This window comes from Osmerus mordax, chromosome 11 (assembly GCF_038355195.1).
Source record: "Osmerus mordax isolate fOsmMor3 chromosome 11, fOsmMor3.pri, whole genome shotgun sequence".
Taxonomy (NCBI): Eukaryota; Metazoa; Chordata; class Actinopteri; order Osmeriformes; family Osmeridae; genus Osmerus; species Osmerus mordax.
Genome location: NC_090060.1, coordinates 7683232 through 7709075, shown reverse-complemented (window position 1 = coordinate 7709075; position 25844 = coordinate 7683232). Strand labels below are relative to the sequence as shown.

Below are 25844 nucleotides of genomic sequence, written 5' to 3'. Positions count from 1 at the left end.
ATGGGATGTTAATCTGCTGTAGACACATTCATAACCATATCTGGGCTCCATTACTCTAGTCCAGATCAGCCACATTTAGTACCCTATCTGGACTCCATTACTCCAGTTTACCTCAGTCCTGTCTTTTGTGGAGCACACAATGTTAACACGTACACAAGGTTTAAGCTATTATTGGCTTTCAATGTAGAAATATACAATTTCTCTCTCTGTCACACACACGCACACATGGAAATCCACACACTCAGGCTATCCTATTAACATTATAGTCATGGTTGTGTAGAGTACAGAGCCAACACCTTTCCGTTGCCCAGAGCGATCGTTTGTTCCCTCTGCAGTGATTGGGATGGCACAGCTCTGGAACAGGAGGCCTGGCTGGCAGCAACAACATCACACAACAGAACTAACACACACACCACAGGAAATGACACACAAACAGGAAATGACACGCAAGCTAATCGATTGACACAGAAGACAAATCGTAAACGTTCTATCTGTGGTGAGCTGTGGTGACAGGTTAGATAGGGGCTGGTCCGGTGGGTGGTGTTTGGGGCACCAGCCTGGTCTGTATGTAAGGGTTAAACTGGTATGACATAACTCAGAACAGTGTACGGTGACATCATGAGAGCAGCGTGCTGGATGGTGAGGAGGGTGTGTTATTCTCACTCCACTGTATCTAGATCTGGATCTTTGTATCTGTCTGTATATCTGTACCTGTGCGTGTGGATCTGTCTAAATATGTGGAACTGTATGTGTATCTCTAACGGTGTGTGTGTATCTGTGTGTGAGTGGATCTGTGTCTGTATCTGCTGTGAGGAAATGTGCTCTTGTTGTTGCAGGGACGCAGCAAACATCAAAGCAGCTCTGGAACATCTGGTAAGTTCAACTGTTCCCCTCAGTGTTCCACGCATCTTTGATATCCGCATTCAAATGAACATTCCGGAATGTGCTTTGAATAGCGCAAGTTGACAGGCAGGTGGGGGGGTGTACAGTCTCCCTTAGGACCAGGTCAGTCTTTCATATCACTGTGTCATTTACCCAGCTCCCTTGAACACACACACAAACACACACATGCACACCCATGGAAACACACACAAGCACACACGCTGACACATACACACAAATGTGAACAGACACTGGCACATTCATGCTGTGTCCCTGGGTGGTTATCAGGACTCTCTCCTTGCTCTGTTTATTGCGTTTTAAATGACTTTTTGATGTGAGGATGAAATGTGTGTATGAGAGGGAGAAAGAAAGGGTGAGGATAGAGGGTAAGGGGGGGGGAGGAGAGAGAGAGAGAGGCAGGCCACCCATTTTCTAGCTTTCTGACATTGATGATGACTTGATAAGGCACAATTAGCTCGGCTACTGACACGCAATACATGCGCGTAATTTTAGGTAATATTTCACTCTCTTTTATTCTCTTTTCTAATTTTTCTCCTTCTCCGGCAAGTCTGTATCTCTATCCCACTCTATCCTTCTCGATCTTCCTCTCCCCCCATCTTTCTCTCTCTACCCAGACTCCTTCAGTTTCAGAGTGTCTGGGCCGCCTCATCAGCAGGGCCCGTGGGACGGTGTGAAATTTTAATGTGGGACATTACCTGCTTCTAATAGGAGGTCAGGGGGCCATGATACCCCGCCCTCAGATGTTCCTCTCCTTCCCCACCCTACCCTGCTTTGGTGGAGGGGAAGGGGGGGGGGGGGGGGCGAGGGGGTCCGCATGCAGGAACCAACCTACCTAGGCATTCTGGATTCCGTTGGGATGATTATATAGAGGGGTCAGAGGGGGTGCCGTCTCTCTCTGGGCGTGGTGCCACCCAGCCCCCAAGCCCCCCCGCCCCCCCCCCCCCCCCCCTTCCGAATATTCCACGCAAATGACCCCACATTTAGATTTTAACACCTCCTCCCGCCACCATCTCACCCCTCAATCTGGTTATTCTAAACGTCCAGCTATGAATGACCTTACATTGAAATGACCCCTACTTTCAGACGTGAATATGGTGTGTGTGTGTGTGTGTGTGTGGCGGAAAGGAAGTCCTTCTCCTACAAGATTGGGTTTATCATTGAAGAGACTACCTATGAAAACAACTTGTGTGTGTGTTTGTGTGGGGGGCAGCCTAGATGTTAGGGGTAGATGTGTGTATGATAGTGAGTGTTTTCTTTTGGGGCGGGGGGGGGGGGGGGGGGGGGGGGAGTTAATGATGCTGGGTGGGGCCTGGAGGTAGTGATTGATTTAGTAGTCTATAAAAGGATATGTGAATTATTCAGAACAAGATTACATGCATAAACAGCATCAATCAATAAGTGTGTGTGCCAGCCTCGTCCGCTCCCTGACTCCTTCTGTGTGACGGGACAGCCAGGCAGGCAGAGCCTACACTGTAAACACTACCTAGCAAACAACATCTCACCTTACTGAGACGGGATACAGCCAGCTCTCTCAAGCTGATCTGACTTGCGGGGTGCACCCACAGAGAGGGGTGAGCTCTGTTCACTAGTAGCAGTGGAAGTAGCACTGGAGGCCGTTGGTGCCGCCGTGGTGTGAGGGGGAATGAAACAAGTGCCCTTGAAGTAGAGGTAGTGTTAGGGTTCCCCTGTAAGCTGTGAGGCTGGGACCAGTGGGCTTATGGGAGGCCAGGACAGGCATGGTGAAGGTTGTCTTTTAATGGATGTGTGTGTGTGTTTTTGTCATGGAGTTGTTTGTGCATTTAGTGTTACTCCATGGGCTGTGTGTGTGTGTGTACACGTGTGTGTGCGTGTGTGTGTGTGTGTACACTCCTGCTGGGAACTAGCTAATGCAGTGTCGTATGTTGGTATTAGTGTTTTAGTTCAGGATGGCTAAGCTCTCTCACTCACACGCACACACACAGACACACACACCTGTGTGTGTATGTTTATATATTTACAGATGCATTTCAGTGAACGCAATCATGGAATTTGAATATGTGAATATTGAGTGTGTGGATTTATGTGTGTGTTTATGCGAACGTGAGATTGCACCCCAGCTATCACGAACCTGGGGGAGACCAAGAGACCCATTAGATTCTGGACAGAGAAACAGTAAATAACACACACACACACTCACCACACACACACTTGCACACAGGGCTCCAGACCTTGTAAATACAGCCCTCATAAACAGATTGCTCTATCTCTTTCTGATCAGATGTATCATTGTGAGAGCACACAACAACACTTACACACACACATTACACTTACACACACTACAAGTACGCATGCTGACACCCACACCGAACACACTACACTTACACACACTACAGATATACAGGGCTAAACACACACACACACCATTGACATTGAAAGTCAACATTTCAAAAGGCCAACATTCCGCTGATGCACACATCATGTCCCGCCGTGTGTATGTGCGAGGGCCAACTAACTTCAACACCCCCAGACCGAGGCCTGATACTGCCTCTCCTATGGAGCTGTTTATCAACAGCTCATAGAGAGAGAGAGAGAGAGAGAGAGAGGGAGAGAGAGAGAGAGAGAGAGAGAGAGAGAGAGAGAGAGAGAGAGAGAGAGAGAGAGAGAGAGAGAGAGAGAGAGAGAGAGAGGAGAGGAGAGAGAGAGAGAGAGAGAGAGAGAGAGAGAGAGAGAGAGAGAGAGAGAGAGAGAGAGAGAGAGAGGAGAGAGAGAGAGAGAGAGAGAGAGAGAGAGAGAGAGAGAGAGAGAGAGAGAGAGACGGGGAGGATGTGGGTGTGGGGGTCACTGCAGGGTCCCTGGTTCTCCAGGGTCATGTCCAGGCTACAGTCAAGAGTTCACTGGAACTCCTAGAGGACCGCCCTGCTGACAGACACCACGGGGCAGGTGGACAGGGCTCACACACACACACACACACACACAACATGAAACACACTTACTCAGACACACACCTAACACACACACATTCATGGGTAAGTCGTTAGTTAGCTTTCCTTCTAGTGAAGTGAGAAAGTAGGAGGATGTGAAAGACAGAAATAGACAGAAATATACAAGAGAAAACAGAGAGAGAGCAGCGAGACAGATGAAGGACAGAGTGATAATCTGAAAACAGGTTTCCATGCTTATTACACTAATGATTCTATCAGATTTGATGTGGCTGCAGGGTGGAGGGGAGAGAGGGGGAGGAGGGAGAGGGGGGTGGTGAGGGAGGAGGGGAGGCCTCTCATCTCCTCCGCTCCACTAAATGATGGAGTCATTTGAGTGCCCCCTGACAGGACTCTGCCCACACGTAATTGCGTGTCATTCTGATGGGCCGATGACTGCCATGAAACCTGAGTATTCACCCTCTCCCTCCCTCCCTCCCTCCCTCCCTCCCCTCCATCCTCCTCCCTCCCTCCCCTCCCTCCCTCCCTCCCTCCCTCCCTCCCCTCCCTCTATTTATTTATCGCTCTCTCTTTCTCCTATTTGTGTCTCTCTGCCTCACCCCCATCCTCACCCCTCCTCTCCACCTCCTCTCCTCTCGCACTCTGCTCTGAGTGCTCGAGTGTACCAAAAAAAATAACAAAAGAAATATTGCATTAATTTTCAAATGATGATATTACATTTAGCGTGCGGGTCCCATATTTCACGTCTTCGGAGCTAGTCCTTTACTGAGCGCGCTCCATCTCGCCTGTATCGCCGGGTGTCAAGGGCATGGAGGAAATTAAATCGGAAAGTGAAGATAGACCAGAGAGATATTATCGTGGGATGATTGCAGTTTTGATAGGTATTCTACTGAATTTCATTTTCTCCGGATAGGGAGAAGATGAGTTAGGCCCAACATCTCCTCATTTTTCTTCTACATGATTTATGTGAGTTGAGTATAAAACTTTTCCCCTCCCTCCTCCTTCATAGGACACACACTCGTGTTCACTCACGTTAGCACACAATACACACACACACACTGTGAAGTTGCATCCTAGCTCTGGCCATGTGCGCACACACATTTATTTGTGTCTGTGTGTTTATTTTTATTTGTGTGGGTGCTATTTTTATTTGTGTGTGTGTGTCTGTTGGCCAGCATGACAGAGAGGACAGAGAGAGACAGAGAGAGAGAGATAGAGAGAGGAGGACAGAGACAAATAAACAGAGAGAGAGAGAGAGATAGAGAGAGAGAAGAAAGAAAGAAAGAGAAAAAAGAGATGAGGAAAGAAGGGAAGAGGTAGAGAGAGGGAGAGGAAGGGAGAAAGAGAGAGAGAGTGAAGTCTGGGGATACCGCTGGTGTCATTACTCAGTCCTGTTTACATTCTAAACACCTAATGAAATCTTGTTGGTGATAATGAGGGAATAAAAGTTTGGGAAATTGTAAAAGTGGTGAAGTTTGAGAAATGAGACCCGGCCGGTGAAATAGCATTTGAGACGAGGAAAGTACGTTATTATGCAGCAGCGCTGCAGCCTCAGACAAGATGAACTGCCGGCTCTCTATAAAACACTGTTAGACTGGGGCTGACGTATGGCTGGCTGTAACACAGACCTGCTCCCATATTGCCATTATATATAAAAGTAGATCCATACACAACATTATTTCTTATATAAGATGAGGCTGATGCAGAGAGCCCAGCTCAGAGCTGATAGGACGGATTTGTATCTATTTTTATTTATTTATTTATTTTTGATATAAATAAACATATTGCCATGGAACCCGTCCCTGCCCTGATCTTATAGACCTCGATATTAAAAACACAGATATTGCATCTTCCTCTGTCTCTGTTCTCCCCGCTATTTAGGTTATGGGGGCTGGGGTTTGAGGCTGGGGCTGAAGCTGGGGGATGGGGTTGAAGGCCGGGACTGAGGCTGGGGCTGGAGCTGGGTCTGAGGCTGGGGCTGGAGCTGGGTCTGAGGCTGGGATGCAGGGGGGTGGAGGGGAAAGGACAGGGAAGAAAGCAGAGCAAACAAATGAAAAAAAATATTGAAATGGATGAAGACTTAAAAATCTAATGAGATGAATAAATATATTTGAGTGGTGCTGAGAGGTAGATGGTTTAGAGTTAAAAGATGAGGGCTCATCCATCTATCAATCTCTCCCTCCCTCTCGTTCTTCTGTCTTTTCTCTCGCTCTATCACTATCTAACTACATCCCCCACTCTCAATCTCCCTCCCTCCCTCCCTCCCTCCCTCCCTCCCCTCCCCTCCCTCCCTCCTCTCCCTCCCTCCCTCCCTCCCTCCCCAAAGAGGGAGGCTCCCTCTCTGTATTTCTGATAATTATCCTATATCTGTCCATCTATCTTTTCTCCATCTAAATGTTTTCCTCTATTTCTCCATCTCTATCACTCCTATCTCCATCTCATTTTCTCTCTCTATCTCCTCTTTTCCATCTCTCCCTTCATGTCTCTCTCTCTCCCTCTCTCCGGCCCTGGCGTGGTCTCACCTATGGGCTCAGTGTGTTTGGCTGGTGGATGATGAGGTGAGGATGATGAGGAGGATGAAGGTGCGGCAGGCCACTCGTCTGGAGATGATTGGTTACATGTGTCGTCTCCTTATTCTACTCGAACTAATCATGAGCCAGACCTCACTGTCCTCTCTGTCGGTTCTTTATTGCTGTTTCTCGCCCTCCCTCTCTCTCTCCCTCCCTCCCCCCATCTCTCTCTCTCTCTTCTTCCTCTCTCTCTTTCCTTTCCTCCGTCCATCTCTCTCCCTTCCTATCTCTTCCCTCTCTCTCTTTCTCTCTCTCCTCCTTCTCTCTCTCTCTCTCTCTCGTCCTCTCTCTCTCTCTCTCTCTCTCCTCTCTCTCTCTCTCTCTCCCTTTCTCTCTCTCCCTTTCTCCCCCTCTCTCTCTCTCTCTCTCTCTCTCTCTCCCTTTCCTCCCTCCCTCCCTCTCTCTCCCTTCCTCCCTCCCTCTCTCTCTCCCTTCCTTCCTCCCCCTCTCTCTCTCCCTCTCTCTCTCCCTCCCTCCCTCCCTCCCTCCCCCCTCCCTCCGCGTCTCTCTCCTTTTCTCTCTCTCCCTCTCTCTTTCTCTCCCTTCCCTCTCCTCCCCCCTTCTCTCTCTCCCCTCCCTCTCCTCCCCCTTCTCACTTTCCTCTCCTTCTCCTCACCACTTCTCTCTTTCCTCTCCCTCTCCTCCCCCTTCTCTCTCTCCCCTCCTCTCCTCCACCCTTCTCTATTTCCTCTCCCTCTCCTCACCTCTTCTCTCTCTCCTCTCCCTCTCCTCCCCCCTTCTCTCTTTCCTCTCCCTCTCCTCCCCCTTCTCTCTTTCCTATCCCTCTCCTGCCCTCTTCTCTCTTTCTCCTCCCTCTCCTGCCCTCTTCTCTCTCTCTCCTTCCTCTCCTCCCCCTTCTCTCTTTCCTCTCCCTCTCCTCTCCTCCCCTCTTCTCTCTCTCTCCTCCCTCTCCTCCCCCCATTCCTTTCCTTCTTCCTTCTCTCTTTTCAGAGAGATGGATCCACTGTTCTTCCCTCCATCTTCCCTCGTCTGTATAAATGTATGTATGTGTGCGAGTGTGTGTGTGTGTGTCCGTGTGTGTGCAAGTGTGTCTCCGTGTGTGTGTGTCTCACCTTCAGATGCACCCAGCCCCACAGCAGCCCAGGTGTGAAACCTGGGCTCTAGGGAGCTCAGACACTGTTACTGCTGAGTAATGAACTACAGCCCCACCGCTCACATGTGACTGTTGTGTTTATGAGCATGTGTGTGTGTGTGTTTCCTAGTGCTCCTTGATTGATCCTTCAGTCCTATAATTGATGTGTTTATTTAACAGATATTACATGAGTCAGCTATCAGCAGACGTACTGGTCTGTACTCATAACAAACATACACACACTAACACACACACATACTGACCGACTGAATATCTCTGGTTGTCACAACACGCACACATATATAATAGGACACTGTGTGGATAGCGAGAGGTGAGGTGTGTGTGTGTGTGTGTGTGAAGTTCTAAAAAGCCCTGACACTGGCCTTGAGGTTTGGCTTTTCTGCTGTTTGTGTGTGTGTGTGTGTGTGTGTGTTGTGCTGTCTGTGTGTGTGTGTGTGTGTGTGTGTTGTGCTGTCTGTGTGTGTGTGTGTGTTTGTGCTGTCTGTGTGTGTGTGTGTGTGTGTGTGTGTGTGTGGGATACAGTACATACAGATAAATCCAGCTGTCGACCAATCACAGCCCTCTTCAACCTGATCTACTGTGTCACCTCCTACCGGCTAAAGGACTCTTCACACACACACACACACACACACACACACACACACACCTAGAGACACCCATGCAGTGTAGAATATGTAGAATGGAAAGAGTGTGAGATCTTGGTTGATGTTTCATCAAAGATGGCATGCGGGCACACAGACACACAGACACACACAGACATCATCACACGCATCGCTCCTGACATCCTTGCTTTCCAGCAGGTCATTAGAGCTGGGAGCTTGCAGCAGAAAAAGTGACATTTTTACAAAGTGACAAGTTTACAGTTTGATAAATCAGATTTGCGGGTGGCGGGATGGAGGGAGGAAGGAGGGATGGATGGATGGATGAGTGCGTGTCGGAGCAGTCAAAGGGAACCCCTGTCTTCTAAATGATCCTCCCCAGCACCACATTCAAATCTCATCCCATTAGCATTTAATTTCTTTCTAATCTACACACACACGCACACACACACACAGACACACACTTGCTACATTGTAAGCGCTCCGCGCCTCGGAGAGCAATCTAACCCAGCTCTCGTCTTTCTCTCCTCCCCCCCCATCACCCACCCCCCATCCTGCCATCATTCTTTCTTGACAATTAAGACCCTGGAATCTAATCGTTGAGATATTGGAATTACACCAAAACCCTTTTGAGGCATGTCAGAAAAAATGCCCTACCTTCCAATACAGCTGTCACAGCAAGAATAACCCCCCCACCCCTCTTGTGTGTGACATACACGCACACACACACACACACATTATTATTGTTATAGCAAGGGGAGTATCCTGAATCTTTATCTCACTGAATCAGTCTCTGATCCTAAGACTTGTTACTGTAGCTTATTGTTCTCTCCCTCCCTCTGTCTCTCTGTCTTGTTCTCTCCTCTTTCTCTCACACACACACATGTTATCCCTATGATAGTTATTATCACATGCTTTTCAAAACTTCCAAACCGACAGCTTAATTTATAATTTTTACGTTTTTAACGTGTCATCATGTTTAGTGACTGCAACGTTTGGATTTTTTTTTTAATTTAGCAGTGTGTACATGTCTGACCATTTTCTCTCTCCCATCTATCTCCCCCTTCTCTCCCCCCCCTCCCCCCAGACCCCAGCAGAGCAAGCCAAGGCTCGTCTCCAGATGGTCTCCAGGCTGCAGGTACACTCCTCTAACACTGCTCTCAGACCAGTCTCTGTCCACCAAAGTTAGAGAAAGGACTCCTCCTCTCTCTCTCTCTGTCTCTGTCTCTCTGTCTCTCTCTCTGTCTCTCTCTCTCTGGTCTCTCTCTCTCTCTCTCTCTCTCTCTGTCTCTCTTTCTGTTTCTCTCTCTCTCTCTCTCTCTCTCTCTCTCTCTCTCTCTGTCTCTCTCTGTCTCTCTCTCTGTCTCCTCTCTCTGTCTCTCTCTCTGTCTCTCTTTCTGTCTCCCCCCCAGTCTCTTTGTCTCCAGTGTGTGTCTGCAATGTTGGTCCAGCAGATGTTTCAGGTCTCTTGGCAGTGTCTTGACGTAGCCACGCACACAACCTCTCCTCTTCCTTTTGCTCCCCCACATCCTCCACTTCCTCCCCCTCTTCCCCCATCTCCCCCTGCTCTCCCCTCGTCCTTCCATCTCCTCCTCCTCCCCTCCCCCATCTCCTCCTCCTCCCCTCCTCCCCCCATCTCCCCCTGCACTCCCCACCTCCTTCTCCTCTCCTCCCCCCATCTCTCCTCCTCCTCTCCTCCCCCCATCTCTCCTCCCCCTCTCCCCCTCCTCCCTCTCTCTTTTCAGCAGTCTTTGTCCTCTATGGACTGCTCCAGTCGGTGGAGAGCAGATCAGCGCTGGTCTAAAGCAGCTCAGCTCTTTGTGTTCTCGGCTCAGAGGGTCCATAATGAGGCCTCCCGGCCCGCCCGCCGGCCCGCTTAACGCTCGCTAGGGGCCCCCGGTGTGTGTGTGACTGAGGGATCGGTGTGTGTCTGTGAGGGATCTCTGTGTGTGTGTGTGAGGGATCTGTGTGTGCGTGTGTAATCTGAGGAGTACGTTTGTGTGTGACAGAAGGATATCTTTGTGTGTGTGTGCTTGTGTTGTCTGAGAGGTGTGTGAGAGGGAAGCGGAGGGGTGACAGAGGTGTATGTGGGGTGTGTGTGTGTGTGTGTATAAAAGAGCTGGACCAATCTGTTTTCCGGGTCACTTCCTGCCTGGCCTGGTATATTGAGTGTGCCCCTGCTCACACACCGGCAGACACACGCTAATTCAATCAATCCAATACTGAATTGATTAAGTCTTCTCTCTCTTTTTTGGGAGGTGGGGATTAGGGTATTTTAGAGTGTGTGTCAGCCTATGTGTGTGTGTGTGTGTGTGTGTGTTTCAGCGGGTGTGTGTTTGTAATGTGTGTCACCGTGTGTGTGTGTGTGTGTGTGTGTGTGTGTGTGTGTGTGTGTGTGTGTGTGCCACCAGGACAGCTAAGCTAAGCCTTCGTGTAAACACTGATTCTCTACCATCTTTCGCGGCATCCATCTAACACATGGACCCTCTACACTCCCTTAATACACCTAATACCCTGGACACACACACACACTTTCATACACATACAGTCCATGTTTGCTCACACACAGATACAGAACACACAAACATACTTTCTATTTGTTATGACACTGATATCATGTTTTGAGCTCTCACACACACACACACACTTTAACACGTTCTATGGATCCTCCCGTATGTCTTTAGTTCTGTTGGTGTTGGGATCAGTCTTGTGTGAAGGTGTGAGTTTCCACTCAAATAATCCTTTGCTTGGCTTCCTCTCATTCCCCAAGTGTGTGCGTGTGTGTTTATGTGTGTGTGTGTGTGTGTGTGTGTGAGAGAACACCCACCAAGCTTTCAGAGGTCGAGGGTCATCACAACTCCAGCCCACTCCCTGTTTGAAGCACTAATGCTGAGAAAACAAACGCCCCTTAAGAACTCATTAGAGCTGAACTTGGCAACAGCTTTCTGTTCTGCTGTGTTCTGTTCTGTTATGTTGTGTTCTGTTCTGCTGTGTTCTGTTCTGCTGTGTTCTGCAGTGGTCTGCTCTGTTCTGCAGTGGTCTGTTGTGTTGTGTTCTGCAGTGTTGTGTTGTGTTCTGGTGTGTTCTGTTCTGCTGTGTTCTGTTCAGACCTTCATTTAAGGTCATGTCTGAGTGAGTGAGTGAGTGTGTGTGTGGGCATGTGTGTGTTTGAGCCAGAGCTTATCAGCATCATAGGAGCAGACAGACTCTCCTGTAGTAAAGAGAGGGTATTAGGACTCAACATCACAGTGAGGGTCCTCACTACACACACACACACACACTTACACACACACCACATACACACACCCCACCATTGCCGTTCTTTGTTCAGTCTTAACACTATGCTTCCTCTCTCGCTGTCCTCACCTCCACCCAGCTCTGACATCATCACTATATCATCATGGAGGGGGAATCCCCTCCCCTCCCAATGAGAACCCAACCTGTACATTACCTGCTGAGGGAGCACTGTAGGGAGAGCTGGGGGGGTAAATACCATACTGGGGTCAGATTCTTTGTGAATCCGGTTGACATCCAGACAATCCTGTTGGAGAGTGTTTCGTTACCGTAGTTACCTTGACCATCAGCTGACTGTGGCTCGTCTCTCACCGGTGTCCAACGCAAAGAACAAACAACAAAATAAACAAACAAACAGACCGACAAAATACCTAATACAACAGGTCCGGAAACCCCCCTCCATCTGTCTCTGTCTCCGCGCCCCGCCCCTCCCAGCCCAGGGATAATGGCGGGCGCCGGCCTGTAATTTAGGGCCTGTTCTCATTGGTCAGCAGTATTTCTGTGCCATTACCTCACTCTTCCAGTCACCAGCCGTGATTATACCCTGGGTCCGACTGCCACATGCACGCACACATGCATACACACACACACACACACACACACACGCGCACACATGCCTGATTAAGCTTTTACTCTGGATTTCAGTCCCTCACACATTTACACACATTCCTGGACACACACATGTACACACACACACATGCACACACACTTACAGAGCCCAACTCAGACACCACTCACTTAAAAGTATTACATTTCACAGCAGACAGGTTGAGTGATAACCTGATGGCTGGATAGAGGGGTGGGTGGAGAGATGGATGGAGGGATGGATGGAGAGGAGGATGGATGGAGAGAAGACTAGAAGTTCTGTTAGGGTAGTATTGTAACTGGCTGACTTTAACAGAGGTTTAATGTTACATTGATTTCTTCCATTGGTTTATGACTACAATATAGAAACCACTGTGGACTGTCTTTCCTCGCTCCCTCCACCCTGCCCTCTCTCTCTTTCCCTTTCTCTCTCTTTCTTACCTTCTCTATGTCGGTCTCACACACACACACACACACACACACACTCAGGTGAGGAAGATAGGTGAAGATAGGTGAGGGGAAGAGGCTGGATGGGGGAGACTAAGAGTGTGGGTATGTAGGGGGTATGTTGGAGGGTGGATGGGGGTATGTGGGGTATGTTGGAGGGTGGATGGGGGGTATGTGGGGTATGTTGGAGGGTGGATGGGGGTATGTGGGGTATGTTGGAGGATGGATGGGGGTATGTGGGGTATGTTGGAGGGTGGATGGGGGTATGTGGGGTATGTTGGAGGGTGGATGGGGGTATGTGGGGTATGTTGAAGTGTGGATGGGGGTTGGAGGGGCGTGTGTTTCTTCAGTTGGCAGATTTCAAACAGCATCTGGTGAGCACTGAACATCATGAGCTCAAATCTAAACTGAATCATTCCCCCCCTCCTCCTGCTCCATCTCGCTCTTTTCTCTCTCTCTCTCTTTTCTTCCCCTTGTTGACGGTATTTAAAGCCACATGGTAAAGTCCCTCCCTCCCTCCCTCGCTCTGTCTTAACATGTACACATTTCCATAACAGAAAAAGAATATTTTTAATTTGCTGCTTTCCATAATTTTGCAACATATGGTATAAACGATTTTGATGCAAATGTATGTGCTAATTATTTGCAGACCAGCCTTAAACAGGCCAGCCATTGAAGACAAATGAAAGCAAATTTGCAATCACCTTAAATTTTGCTAACCATTTACTGTTAAGTAAACTTTGCTAAGTAATTTAATTACCTTGGACCGCTGGCAGACATTTTGGGCTTTTTTTTGTGGAGAGAAGGAGGAAGAGGAGGGGGGGTAGAGAGGGGGGAGGAGGGCTAGAAAGAGAGGGAGAGACTGGAGAATGATGGGTGGAGGGGGAGGAAAGGAGTAAAGAGAGAAAGAGGGATGAGAGGGTTGTAGGAAGGGAGGGAGGTGGAGAGGGAGGGAGGATGGGTTGGAGGTGCAAAGGAGGGAAGGTAAAGGTAGAGGAAGGGATGAGAGAGTGAGGGCAGACTTTTAGAGGGAGGGGGATCAGTGGTTTCAGGAGCATAATGGAAGATCCACAGTGGATCTCCATGTGGAACACATCTAGAAGGTGTGCGCATGTGTGTGGGGCTGGGCTCTATCTTGGGATGGGCCGTGGAATCCCCCAAAAAAGTCTAGATGGGATTTTCTGAGCCAGCGCGTGCATGTGTGTGTGTGTAGCGAGTGTGTGTTCCGAAGCTAGCTGACATGCCAAGACCATTTAACTAGCATGCCACCTCCAGCTGGACTTGGTCAGAAGAGTCTGGTTGAAGTGACCCAGTTGAACATCTTTGTGGTTAATCTTGGTCCTCTTCTTCATATTCTCCCGTTTCTCTGCTGTTGTAAGACTGTTGGGTTAAAAAAAAAAAAACACTTTCAAATGCCTGTCTTTCACTCCTGATTTGTTATATAGCACACACGCACAAAGACCTACACACACGCACAAAGACCTACACACACGCACAAAGACCTACACACACGCACAAAGACCTACACACACGCACAAAGACCTACACACAGAGGAGGACTGGGTGAGAGATCCCGAAGTAATAAACTTCTTTGTTTTAGTTTCTATTGGGCCATTCATCATGACTTTATTTAATACGAGGCTGTAATTGTGCCATCCTGGCCCTCGCTAATGTCTCCAGCCGGCTCTGTTTGCTCTGCTGATAGAAATGAATGAAATTACAGTAAACAGTGGCGTCGTCGCGTGTAATCAAGGCCTGATTAATGGATCCCCGTTTCAGCGCCGGGTCTCATTCCGCAGCACCTGATATCTCCCTCATAAACAAATTGTGTTTGTCTAAATGAAGAAATTAAATGACGCATTTGATGAGTTTATGATTGACCCTGCCTGAGCGTGTGTGTGTTTGTGTGGAGATAGAGAACACGCATGTATGTGTGTGTGTCTGTGTGTGTATTTGTGTGTACGTGTGTGTTAGGACCTTGTTGACTAATGTTCTGTCAGACACAGTGGATTTATCACCACAGCTGATTAATGGAGCCCAACAACATTTTAATAATTTTATGATTGTGGTCCCTGGCAGAGAGAGAGAGAACGGAGAGAGATGGGAGGGAGGGAGGGAGGGAGAGAGGGAGAGAGGGAGAGAGGGAGAGAGGGAGAGAGGGAGAGAGGGAGACGAGGGTGGTGAGGGAGAGAACAAGAGAGAGGGCAGGCAGGAGAGACATAAAAAGGAGGGAGGGAGGGAGAGAAAGATTGTGGAAGGAAGGGAGCCTCTGAAAGAAGGAGAAAAGCAGACGTATTGAAAGATGGAAGTAAAGAAAGAGAGAGGGATTCAGAGAGAGGGAGGGATGAAGGGAAAGAAAGAGAGGGAGAGAAACAAGAGAGGAGGGGATTGTTTCCCCTCTTCCCAGGTAAAGTGCTTCTGATTCGACGCCACAAAGCATAATGGGTCCCTGGTGTCATCGTGGATACGTATCTGGTGAACATCTCACCTTATCTCTGCGCTGTTTTCATGTCTGTACTGGCGACACACACCTCGCTACACCTCTATGTAGAGAGATCTCTGCATAAACAGATGACCACGAAGGGATGAGATTGTGGATCAGAGTGGATTAGCTCTCAGATAATGATATATACCTCAGTGTTAAAGATGGAGAGAGAGAGTGACAGAGAGATAAACAGTGAGAAGAGAAAGCAAATGAAAACGTTTTAGAGAGCGAGAGAGAGATGGTGTGCATGCCACTGGACTCGAATGTCTTTGAACCCCCCCTTCCCTCCCCACCACCCTGGGTTGGAGGGCTTGTTAGTTGGAGCTAGATTAGTGAGAGTCATTTAGCCGCAGTTAGAAACACAGGAACAAACTCTGCAGGGTTGATAAACATTTAGACACCTGTCCACTCCAATATCAGGTTCCAGAGCTCATGGCCAGATGGCCTCAATGTGCACCGCTTGTTCCTTCTAATGGACTCTTAATTTCATACAGATTTCCTGTCTCCCCCCCTCCCCCCCCCCCCCCCCCACACACACACACATCCCGTTCTTTTCCTCTGCTCCCTCTTTCCGAGAGGTCTGGCTCGGTTCCCACGCAGTCACCTCTCCCCAGCACACGCGCCCGTACTCACTCTACACAACACAACAGCAGACGCTCTCCTCTCCTCCAGACTCCCCTCCTCCTCCTCTCCTCTTCTGCCTTTCCACCTCTCCTCATCATCTTTCTCTCTCTTCTCCTCTCTCCCTCTCTCTCCTCTCTCATTTTCCCTTCTCCCCTCCTTTTTCCCTTCTCTCCTTCTCTGCTTCTCTGCTTCTCTTCTCATCCTCCTTCTGTTTCTCTCCTCTTCTTCCCTCCTCTCCTTCCCTTCTCCTTCCTATCTTTCTCCTGCCATTTGTCTGACTTGTCATCACTCCTTTTTTGTCTCCCTCTTTCATACTTGGATCCTCCACTCCATCCCTCAATCCCGGTCTGCTGTCTGATGGCAGCCATGACAACAACATAACTCCATCTCTCTGTTCTAAAGGCTCCACTCTTGGACATGTATGAATGACACTGCTAACACACACACACATACACACACAGGTCCTCATTTCATTTAAAGACTAACTCATGGTGGCACCAACACACTCTTCCTCTCTCTCTCTTCCTCCCTCACCTCTCTCTCTCTCTCTCTCTCTCTCTCTCTCTCTCTCTCTCTCTCTCTCTCTCTCTCTCTCTCTCCTCTCTCTCCAGGGCAGTTCCAGGGAGGGGTGAAGAGAAATAAACAGTTAATTAATCCTCCATTTTCCCTAAGTTGCATATTTCTGCCTAATTAGTCAGCGCAGCAATCAGAGGCCTTGAAGTGGCGTGCTGTGGCCTGTGCCGTGTTTAAACTGCTGCCTTGCCCCTCCGCCAAGCAGAAATAAATACCCTAAATTACATTACCGCTCTTTCATCTCCTTAGAGACAGACCCAAGCTGGTGGAAGAATTAATGTTGCTTTAATTTGCCTCTTTCTTCTGCTCGTATATCTACATTCTTCAGGTACCTTACTCTCCAAGACCCCTTCTCTCTCTCTTGCTCTTTCTGCTCCACATCTGCACCACATATGTTTGAGCGCGTGTACACGTGTGTGTGTGTGTTCAGGTTTGCTCTCTTACGTGGGCAAGTGCTGTACTCTGACTTAGAATCCATCTGAATTTTGGCCTACGTAGTGGAAATGGAGAAAGAGATGGAGAGGAAAAGGGATAAATCGAGGAAAGAAAGAAAAAAGAGACAAACAAAAGAAATGGGGATGTTGTGTGTGTGTGTGTGTGTGTGTGTGTGTGAGGCAGGGGGGGGGGGTGTTAGGAGGTCTCAGTTAAGCAGTCATCAGACTAAGCTGAGAGAAGGAACAGGTGTTGTGATAGTGAGTTGGATAGTGACCAGTACATGAGGTTTGACGATAGAGTTCCAATCCTTGTTATATTGTTATCCTGTCTGCTCTCTCGTTCTCCTCACTCACTCACTCACTCACACACACACATACACACCCTGAGAGAGACAAGGGGATGAGCATCAATGATAAAAATGTATAATCCCTACACACATACACACACATTAAACCCAGTGGATTACAGCTATGGGAATTACAGCAGGGATTTCTGTTGGGCTCTCTCTCCTCCTCTCCTCTCCTCTCCTCTCTGTCCTCGCTTGTCAACATCTCTACTTGGCCCAGGCCTGCAGCTCCAGCTCTTGATGAAGCAGTGTCAGCTATCAGCTTTGGCCAGGGACAAATGGATCTCTGGATAGAAACACAGAATGAGACAGGGAGGGAGGGAGAAAGAGGGAGTGAGAGGGCCATTCTGTAACGAGAGAATGGAGAGAAATATGTATTATTGTGAGAGTAATCTCTATCCCTCCTCCACGTTCTCCATCCCCTCCCGTCCTCTACGCCATTCTGTCTTCCACAGAGGGCCTTCCTGCGTGTGTGTGTGTGTGTGCGTGTGTTTGTGTGTGTGTGCTAATCTGGCTCAGCGGTCCTAGCTGCTGTAGGCTGGGGATGAGAATGTGTAATCTCCTCTAGTTTAGATGATCTGATAACAGAGAGGCCTCCAAATCATCTTTACCCCCGCACTACCACCTCCTCCTTCAACATGTGACGGGGGCCAGCTCAACTACTTTATATTTTGTCCTAAATATTTTTCGGTAAACCAAACATTAGCCCTGCAAATTCCCCCAGAAAAGCCAGTTAGAACAATGCCATGGTAAGCCCATTCTCCCAGTGTGCTGTCTGGTGCGCTGGGCTGGAAAGCCAGGATTTGCTGCTAAGTAGATTTGGGGCACAATGTGTAAGCACAAGTGGAGTTGATGAAGCTAACTAACTTAGTACTGGCTGCCTGTATATGGCATATATGTGTCATTCTTGGCCTAGCAGTAGTGGCTTTGAACAGAACAGTTGTTAGAGTTGTAGACCAGGAAGAAGGTTTTTCTTTTTTTTTCTGTTGTCCCCAAAGTCTCCAAGCTGCGACACACACACCACACACCTGTCTGCTGCTCCAGGCAGGGTGATCTCAGGTGGTTGTGATGTGTGTGTCACAGCTTGGGGACTGTTAATCACCCATGAATACGTCTCCCCAGCAGTGGCCTGGTGGTCCGGGGGGCCCAGGCGGGGGGGGGAGGGGGGGGGGGGGGGTTAGGGGGTCTCGGGGCACCAATAGCAGACCAGATGAACCAGCAGGGGCTCCTCTCTGTTATTCAAACCGGGGGTTAGCTGGAAACATGCTCCAGTCCACACACACACACAGAGGGAGAGAGAGTGACACACACACAGAGGGAGAGAGGGAGAGAGAGAGAGCGTGAGAGAGACAGACAGATGACGGGTACACAGACCGTAAGAAGCAGGACTGTAAAACAAAGATGTTGCTGGCAGTGAATTTTAGTGCTCTTCTGCGTTGTATATTCATAACTGTGTGTGTGTGTGTGTCCAGGGGTGATGATCCACTCCCACTTCGCTGGCCCCTGTGAGAGACCGCTAAGCCACTTGATTCTCTTTGATCCAGTTTTGGGGGGGAGCAGTTTAATTTCCCCATAATGCCGCTGATCAATGCTGTCCTTCCAGCGATGATGTAATTAGTGTTTTTTTAAGCTAGTTGTGCAGCCATGGCAGACTGCTATAGGGATCTATTATTGAGGAGCTTAAAAGCAGGATCGATATGGGCTAGCCCATCTGCAGGGGTGTGTGTGTGTGTGTGTGTGTGTGTGTGTGTGCATGCCCGGGGTGGGTGTTTTTGGAGTGCCTGTGTGTGCAGGCCCTAGACACAGCATAAGAGAAACTGCCAAACCACCACCACCCCATCACCCCCCTGCGGTGCTCCACACAGCTACCAACATTAACTAAAGCAACAATTTAAGTCCCAGCCTAAACAATTAGGGCTGTGATACATTTTTCATTATATGAATATAAAGACCTTGAAATTGCTGTGCGAGTCGGTTGTTTTATGAATTAAGTTGATTAAAGGCGGGCCTTAAGCATCGCGGGATTGGAATATGGGAGTGATTAATCCCGGCATATCTCCTCTCCATCGCTCAAGTGCCATGACTTCCACATTAGAGCCAGTCAAGTCTTCTTCCTAACGTCATTACAGACGATCCAGCCAGTCAGGAGAAGCAGAACACGCTGATTGTGGCTATTAAACACAGGAGAGCGATTAACACTCTGGGAGGGGACACACACACACACTCCAACACACACACACAAACTCGGAGATAACATGCAGTCGGGAGACACACTCACACACACCCGAGACACACCCACACACTCAAAATCATGACCTACTCATACACACTCATGCACTTGCAGACGCATGCACATACATGCCCAAATAGTACCCTTGTCCCACTCCAAAGCAGACCTAACACAAGCAGCAGGTCACTTCAGTCCTGTCCATTAGGAAGACAGGGTTTGATCTTTAAGAGGAGGAGGATGAGTGTGTCTGTCGGTATGCAGATTGACTTACAAATCTGACTGATCTTAACTGTCATTACCTGGGCCGGGCCAATCACTGCTCTCCTCTGATTAAAGGTCAGAGGGCATTGGCTAAATACTGGTGTTATGGCGACTTAAGCTCTGCCTCTGCACTCCCAGTTTTTGTGCTTCTTTGAAATGGCTTCTCTTCCTGTAATAGAGGCACACACTGAGACAGGGCCTGTGTTTAAAAAGATTGGCTAGGTCAGTTTGTGTGTTGTGTGTGTGTGTGTTTTACAGTCAGACATTCCAGGGATCCACAAGCACTTCCTAGTGCTGCTCTTGTTGTTAACTTACGTTTTACTGAGTCACGACTACAAAATACTGTTGATCTTAATGCTCAACACGTTACTGTTACATAAGGAAAGCTCATGGGTTTTTTCTAGGTCAGGGACATCAGCCACAGGTAGACCTACAGCTGGCTGGTGATCACTCGCTTCCCCGTTGGCTAGGGAGACTGTGGATGGGTCCAATCAGCTCGGAGTGAGCCTGCATGTAAACTAACCCTGACACACCCTGAAGATGAGCCCAGACCTGGAGAGAGACACCAGGCAGGGGGACACCCAGGAGAGAGAGACGGAAACACAACGAGCGATGGGAGAGATGTGAGGCGGAGGACGAGAGAGGTAGATGCAGGCGGGAATATGCAGAGAGAGAGAAGAGAGAGAGAGAGGGAGAGAGAGGGGAGAAGGATAAGAGAAGAAGATGTGGACAAAGAGAGAGGGAGAGAGAGAGAGGAAAGGAGACGGAGAGAGAGCGTGAGAAGGAGAGAGGGAAGGAAGGCCGACGCTACGCTACATGACTTGAAGGAGCTTGTACGTCTAATTGGGTTAGGAGGAACCAAGAGGTCGCAGTAATGGAGTTTTAAAGAGGAGCACGCTCCAAGAAGGATTGTGTAACACAGTGTGTGGGTGTTAACAGGACGCGCGGAGAGGGAGAGAAAGAGAGAGAGAGAGAAAGAGAGAGAGAGAGAGAGAGGAGGCAGATGTGGGCGGTATTGTGTTATGAGAACAAAAGGCCTAAAGTTGGTTCTCTGAGGCGTTGGTGAACACCTGAGCAGCCTGCTAATTACTGACACTCATTGTGAGAGAGAAGGACGCGCAACAAAACCAGGATAAAGATTCATTTCACAGCTCGCCGTCGCAGACACAAACGAATCCAGAAAATTAAATAAAAAGAAGAAAAAAAAGGCGAAGCGGGATAGAAACGTGGAGCGAGAGGATCAGAAGGACGGCTGGAGCGAGGTCTATCCTCCCTCTATCCTCTCGTTCTCTCTGTCTTTCTCCTTTTCTTTCTCTGTGGCTTTCAGTGGGAGAGGGGGATGAGGAAGGATGAAGACAGTGGGAAGAAGAATGAAGAAAAGAGAGGGAGCAGAGTAGGAAGGTTTGACGGAAGAGAATAGGAGAACGAGAAAGTGGATAACAGACAGGGACTCTGTCCTGGAGAACATGGCAGAGGGGGGGGGGGGAGGAGAGAGGAGGGAGAGGGAGAGGGGGGGGGGAGGAGAGTGGGGGATAGGGAGGGAGGGAGGGAGGGAGGGGGGGAGAGTGGGGATAGGGAGGGAGGGAGGGAGGGGAGGGAGGGAGGGAGGGAGGGAGGGAGGGAGGGAGGGAGGGAGGGAGGAGGGAGGAGGGAGGGAGGGGTGGGAGGGAGGGAGGGAGGGAGGGAGGGAGGGAGGGGAGGGGAGAGTGAGGGATAGAGGGAGGGAGGGACGGACAGAGAGAGGGACGGACAGAGAGGGAGAAACAAAGAGAAAACAGGGTACAGACAGAGAGGTAGCAAATCAACCATTCCACACCCTGTCCTCTGACCTCCCTAACCCTGCACTTCACACCCTCTCTGCTACCCTAACCCAACCCTAACCACATTTGTCTCAGCTCAGACTTCCCATCTCTCCTCTCTGAGAAATTATCTGTCAGACCCAGAACAGATTTACAGGGATTTAGTTGTGTGTGTGTGTGCGTTTTTTGTTTTTCTGAGGGGGAATGGTGGGACAGGGTGGGACGGGGGGGGGCTTTTTTGAGAACGTAAGCCGGCGATTTGGAGATGAAAGTCACCCTGCCCCTGCGCTGCCCGCTCCCCCTGACAGGCCTGTCAGAGGCGGTTAGGCCCTGGCCGCCGCGCTGTACCCACTTTGCCACGCTCAATCAGCCGAACGCACAGCCGCCGTCAAAACACAACCTGTCTGCTCTGACTGGGCCAGCTGTCGAGTCTGCCTCTCTCAGTTTTTTTCCTTTCTCTCTCTGTCCATCTCTCTCTATCATACTCCTTCTCCCCCACCTCAATCCAGTTCATATATAATATCCGAGATAAACCCAGCCCAGTTCATTCGTTCCTCTCATCCCTGCCATGCTATTGCGTGGATTATCAGTGTGAGTGGAGGAGAGGAGCCGTTGGCGCCCGTGTTCCAGGTCATTCCGGGCTCTCTGTCGGGGTGCTCCCTGCCACAGGTCTGCTCTGTTTGATCCTAGAGACACTGGGGGAGGGGGAGGGGGAGGAGGGGGGTGGGGGGTAGAGGGAAGAGGAGATCGGAGTAGGGGAGAGGAGGAGATAAGGGTAGGAGGAGAGGAGGGGGAAGAGTGGAGGAGGAGGGGATGGGGAGGGATACTGGCTGGAGAGGAGGGGGAGGAGGAGAGACTGAGGCGCTGGCTGTAGCATCGTGTCTCCAGGGGGGTGAGTGCAGGCAGGGGGCCGTAAACACACAGAGAGGAGGAGTGGAGGAAGACTGGCATCCCTCCTACATCCGAGACACCACCCCTGGTGAGGGAGAGGGAGAGGGAGAGGGAGAGAGAGAGAGAGAGAGAGAGAGAGAGAGAGGGAGAGAGAGAGATAGAGAGAGAGAGAGAGAGATGAGAGAGAGAGAGAGAGAGAGAGAGAGGGGGGGGGGGGGGGGGGCTTCCCCTGTTGGTGAGAGGAAGAGGTCGAGGCCTTCATGTTAAAGGAAACCCAGGAGAGGAGAGATGTTTACCTGAAAACTAACCCTGTCTGAGTGGACTGGGGTTGAGGCTAGGGCTGAGGCTGGGGTTGTGGCCACGACTTGAGCTATGGGCTGGGGTTAGGGCTGGGGTTGGGGTTGGGGCTGAGGTTAGGGTTGGGGCTGGGGTTAGGGCAGGTGCTGGATTGATATAGACAGCTGAGAGAGCTGAGAGAGCACTGGGCTGGACAGGTGAGCGAGTAGAGACCAGGGTTAGAATGATGCTGCACGGCCATGACACAGTCCTACACGTTATCACAGTATCTTCATTATCAGCAGTCTGTACTCATAACATCTAACATTAGGAAAGTTGAATCTGTTCTCCATCCCTCCCTCTGTATCCCCCCTCTCCGTCCCCCCCCCACCCCCACCCCCCTTCCTTCCAGCCAGTGTTGTGTCCTGATCAGGGCGCCGGCATGTTCATTCTACAGTCAAAGGGCCAGTTCTCCCTTCATCATGCAGAAGGCTGAGAATATTCAGCACACTGCAGATGTTCATGAATAATGTCCCTGTCCAAACCTCTGGCTGGGGGGCCGAGGTGGGGGGAGGGGCAAGGTGAAAAGGGGGGGGGGGGGGGGGCGAGGCGTGAATGGGGATTGTGGGAGAGAGAGGCAGCGCAGAGGAGGGATGGAGGGAGGATAGGGAGGGAGGGGGAGAGGAAGGTAGAGATGGGGGGGGGAGGACAGGGAGCTAGCGCGTCCAAACCACTGGCTGCAGCTACTGTGGCGGGTTGGGGGAGGGGGAGGGAGGGAGGGAGGGGGGAGGCAGATGAATTACACGTAGTGGGGGATCTGACAGGGCGGGCAGACGCTTTGTGATCATTCCAAAGTTCTAATAATCTCTCTCACCTTCTCTCTCTGTCTCATAATGAAAGGGAATAGGTGATAGCACCCCAGGCCATGTTCCTCTGCTAATGACTCCCCCCTCAGCACACACACACACACACAACCTATAGACACACACTGCACTGCACACACACACTACAGACCCATTACACACTCCACGCAGAGCAGAGACGCTCAGGGTGAGGGCGTCTGATGGTGTCTGACAGCGTGATAGGCCGTGACAGTGGTTCTGTAGCAAAACAGACGTAGCTCTAATTGATTATCAATATTTTAAGCAAAGTGATGAAAATAAGCATTAAGAGATGAGAAAAGAGAGGGAGTAGAAGCGGGAGGAGGGGGTGCCTGCCTCTGATCTAACCCCAATGAGAGGCCCCCCCCGCCCCTCTCTCTCTCCTCTCTCCCTCTCTGTTTCTCTGTATTTCTCTCTATATTTCTCCTCTAGTCTCTATTTCTGGATCTATCTCTCTGTCTCGTCACATTCTTTATTCTGTTCCCAGTTACTGATCTGCCCCCAGCATCGGAGCTTAGTGATGGTCTGATGTTAATCTTGTAAAAAACACTGGTGGGGTTGTCCTGACCCCTGGGAGTGTGGAAAGACTCTCCTCTCTTTCATGTTCTTTTCTTCTCTTTGGGCTCCCTCTGCTCTCTCTTCTAAGTGGCCGCCCTTCTCAACTGTCTAGTGTCCAACAGACTATTAACAGAGCTAGCGTTTCGTGTGTGTGTGTGTGTGTGTGTGTGTGTGTGGGGGGGGGGGGGGGTTCCACACTCGTCACAATAGATCCAGCACGCTTTCAGCAGTAAAGCTCAGCTCTGTACTCAACTCTATTCTTCTCTATTGAACACTTTGGCCGTCACACACCAACACACACACACACACACACACAGACCTTTGAACACCCGGCCTGCACACACTTCTCCAACTGCCACACACCATGCACAAAAACCTTCTTGCACGCATACACACCTAACCCCAGCGGTGTACTATCAAGTTCCAAGAACCAGACTCTTCACTGCATGAGGGGGTGGGGGGTGAGGAGAGGGGTAGATAGGCGTGGAGACTGGGAGGAGAGGATAAGAGCGGGAGAGGAGACCAAGACAGTGAGCCAAAGAGAGGAGAGATAGTGTGGGTGAGGGTTAGGAGGGTGAGGAGGGTGAGGAGGGTGAGGTGTCATGGTTGCCCCAGTCCTCCTGAATATTTCACTGTATGATCTCTGCATTATGGATTGGTTCATATAGCTCTCTCCGGACCTCTCCTCTAACCTACACCTCTCTCATCTTCTCCTCTAACCTACACCTCTCCTCACTACTCCCCCTTTCCTTTCCTATCCTTCTCTCCTCATTTCCTTCCCCTCTACTTGAACCTAGTCTCTCCTCTAATACTCTGGATTATGTGTGTGTGAATGTGCATGTCTTACTGTGAGTGATGCTTTATTTCCATAACCAGTCATGACATCTGCTTGGCCTTCTGCAGGGTTAAAGACCTGTAGTTCTGTTGTTGCTGTTCGAGCTGTGTGTTTTCCTCAGGGCAGTGTGTGTGTGTGTGTGTGTGTGTGTGTGTGTGTGTGTGTGTGTGTGTGTGTGTGTGTGTGTGTGTGTGTGTGTGTGTGTGTGTGTGTGTGTGTGTGCGTGTGTGTGTGTGGTCCTCTGGGTTATCTGCTCATTCTGATCCTTTCACCCACCGGAGGCTTCAGGTTCTCCCAGTTGAATCCCACAATGCTCTCTGCTCCGTCCAGGGTCTCTGTGTCCCAGGGGGAGGTGGTAAATGTCGAGATCGGTGCAAGCCAAGGCCTGTTGTTCATAAGCAAGGGTGATAGACCTGCAGCTTGAACCCGAATCCCCCTCCTACAGTGGGGCACACTGAGGTTAGACTCTCAGGACCCCCTCATTCCCCCCACCCCCACCGAGTGGGAGGGGGCCAAGACATGCCCTGGGTGGTCGGGCCGGGGATAGCTCTAGAGAATGAGTTGGAATTTGGACTTTCTATCGACACTGAGGCTTTATGGAGCTGTAGTCCTTAGGACACTGAGGCTCTATGGAGTTGTAGTCCTTAGGACACTGAGGCTTTTTTGGAGCTGTTAGTCCTTAGGACACTGAGGCTCTATGGAGCTGTAGTCCTTAGGACACTGAGGCTTTAAGGAGCTGTAGTCCTTAGGACACTGAGGCTTTATGGAGCTGTAGTCCTTAGACACTGAGGCTTTATGGAGCTGTAGTCCTTAGGACACTGAGGCTCTATGGAGTTGTAGTCCTTAGGACACTGAGGCTTTATGGAGCTGTAGTCCTTAGGACACTGAGGCTTTATGGAGCTGTAGTCCTTAGGACACTGAGGCTCTATGGAGCTGTAGTCCTTAGGACACTGAGGCTCTATGGAGTTGTAGTCCTATTGACACACTCAGCAGCTCTTCCAGTGGGGTCATTCATCATCAGCCAGCATCAAGCGCTGTCTAGCTATCTGAGGCCGAATGAATGCCCCTCAGAATAGCCCTCCAGCAGGAAGCAGAGTGGAAAAGCCTGGCAGAGTCTACTTGTACTGAATAATTAATTGAATTTGTAAGATATCTCTTTCTAATTGTTTTGTTTGTTAATATTTCATGGGCATCTTTAAATCCTCTTGATAGCAGCAGCT

General features: G+C 49.8%; 1 protein-coding gene across 1 annotated transcript in view; it reads left to right on the top strand.

Moving 5' to 3' along the window:
• LOC136951983 (serine/Arginine-related protein 53-like) overlaps positions 1–9984 on the top strand; it is a gene marked incomplete in the record, with an annotated part of 26788 nt that extends 16804 nt beyond the window's left edge. The window contains 3 exon segments of the mRNA XM_067246654.1: positions 837–873; positions 9192–9242; positions 9850–9984. Of these exon segments, the coding sequence (XP_067102755.1) occupies positions 837–873; positions 9192–9242; positions 9850–9984 (223 nt within the window).
• Positions 9985–25844: the final 15860 nt, after the last annotated feature.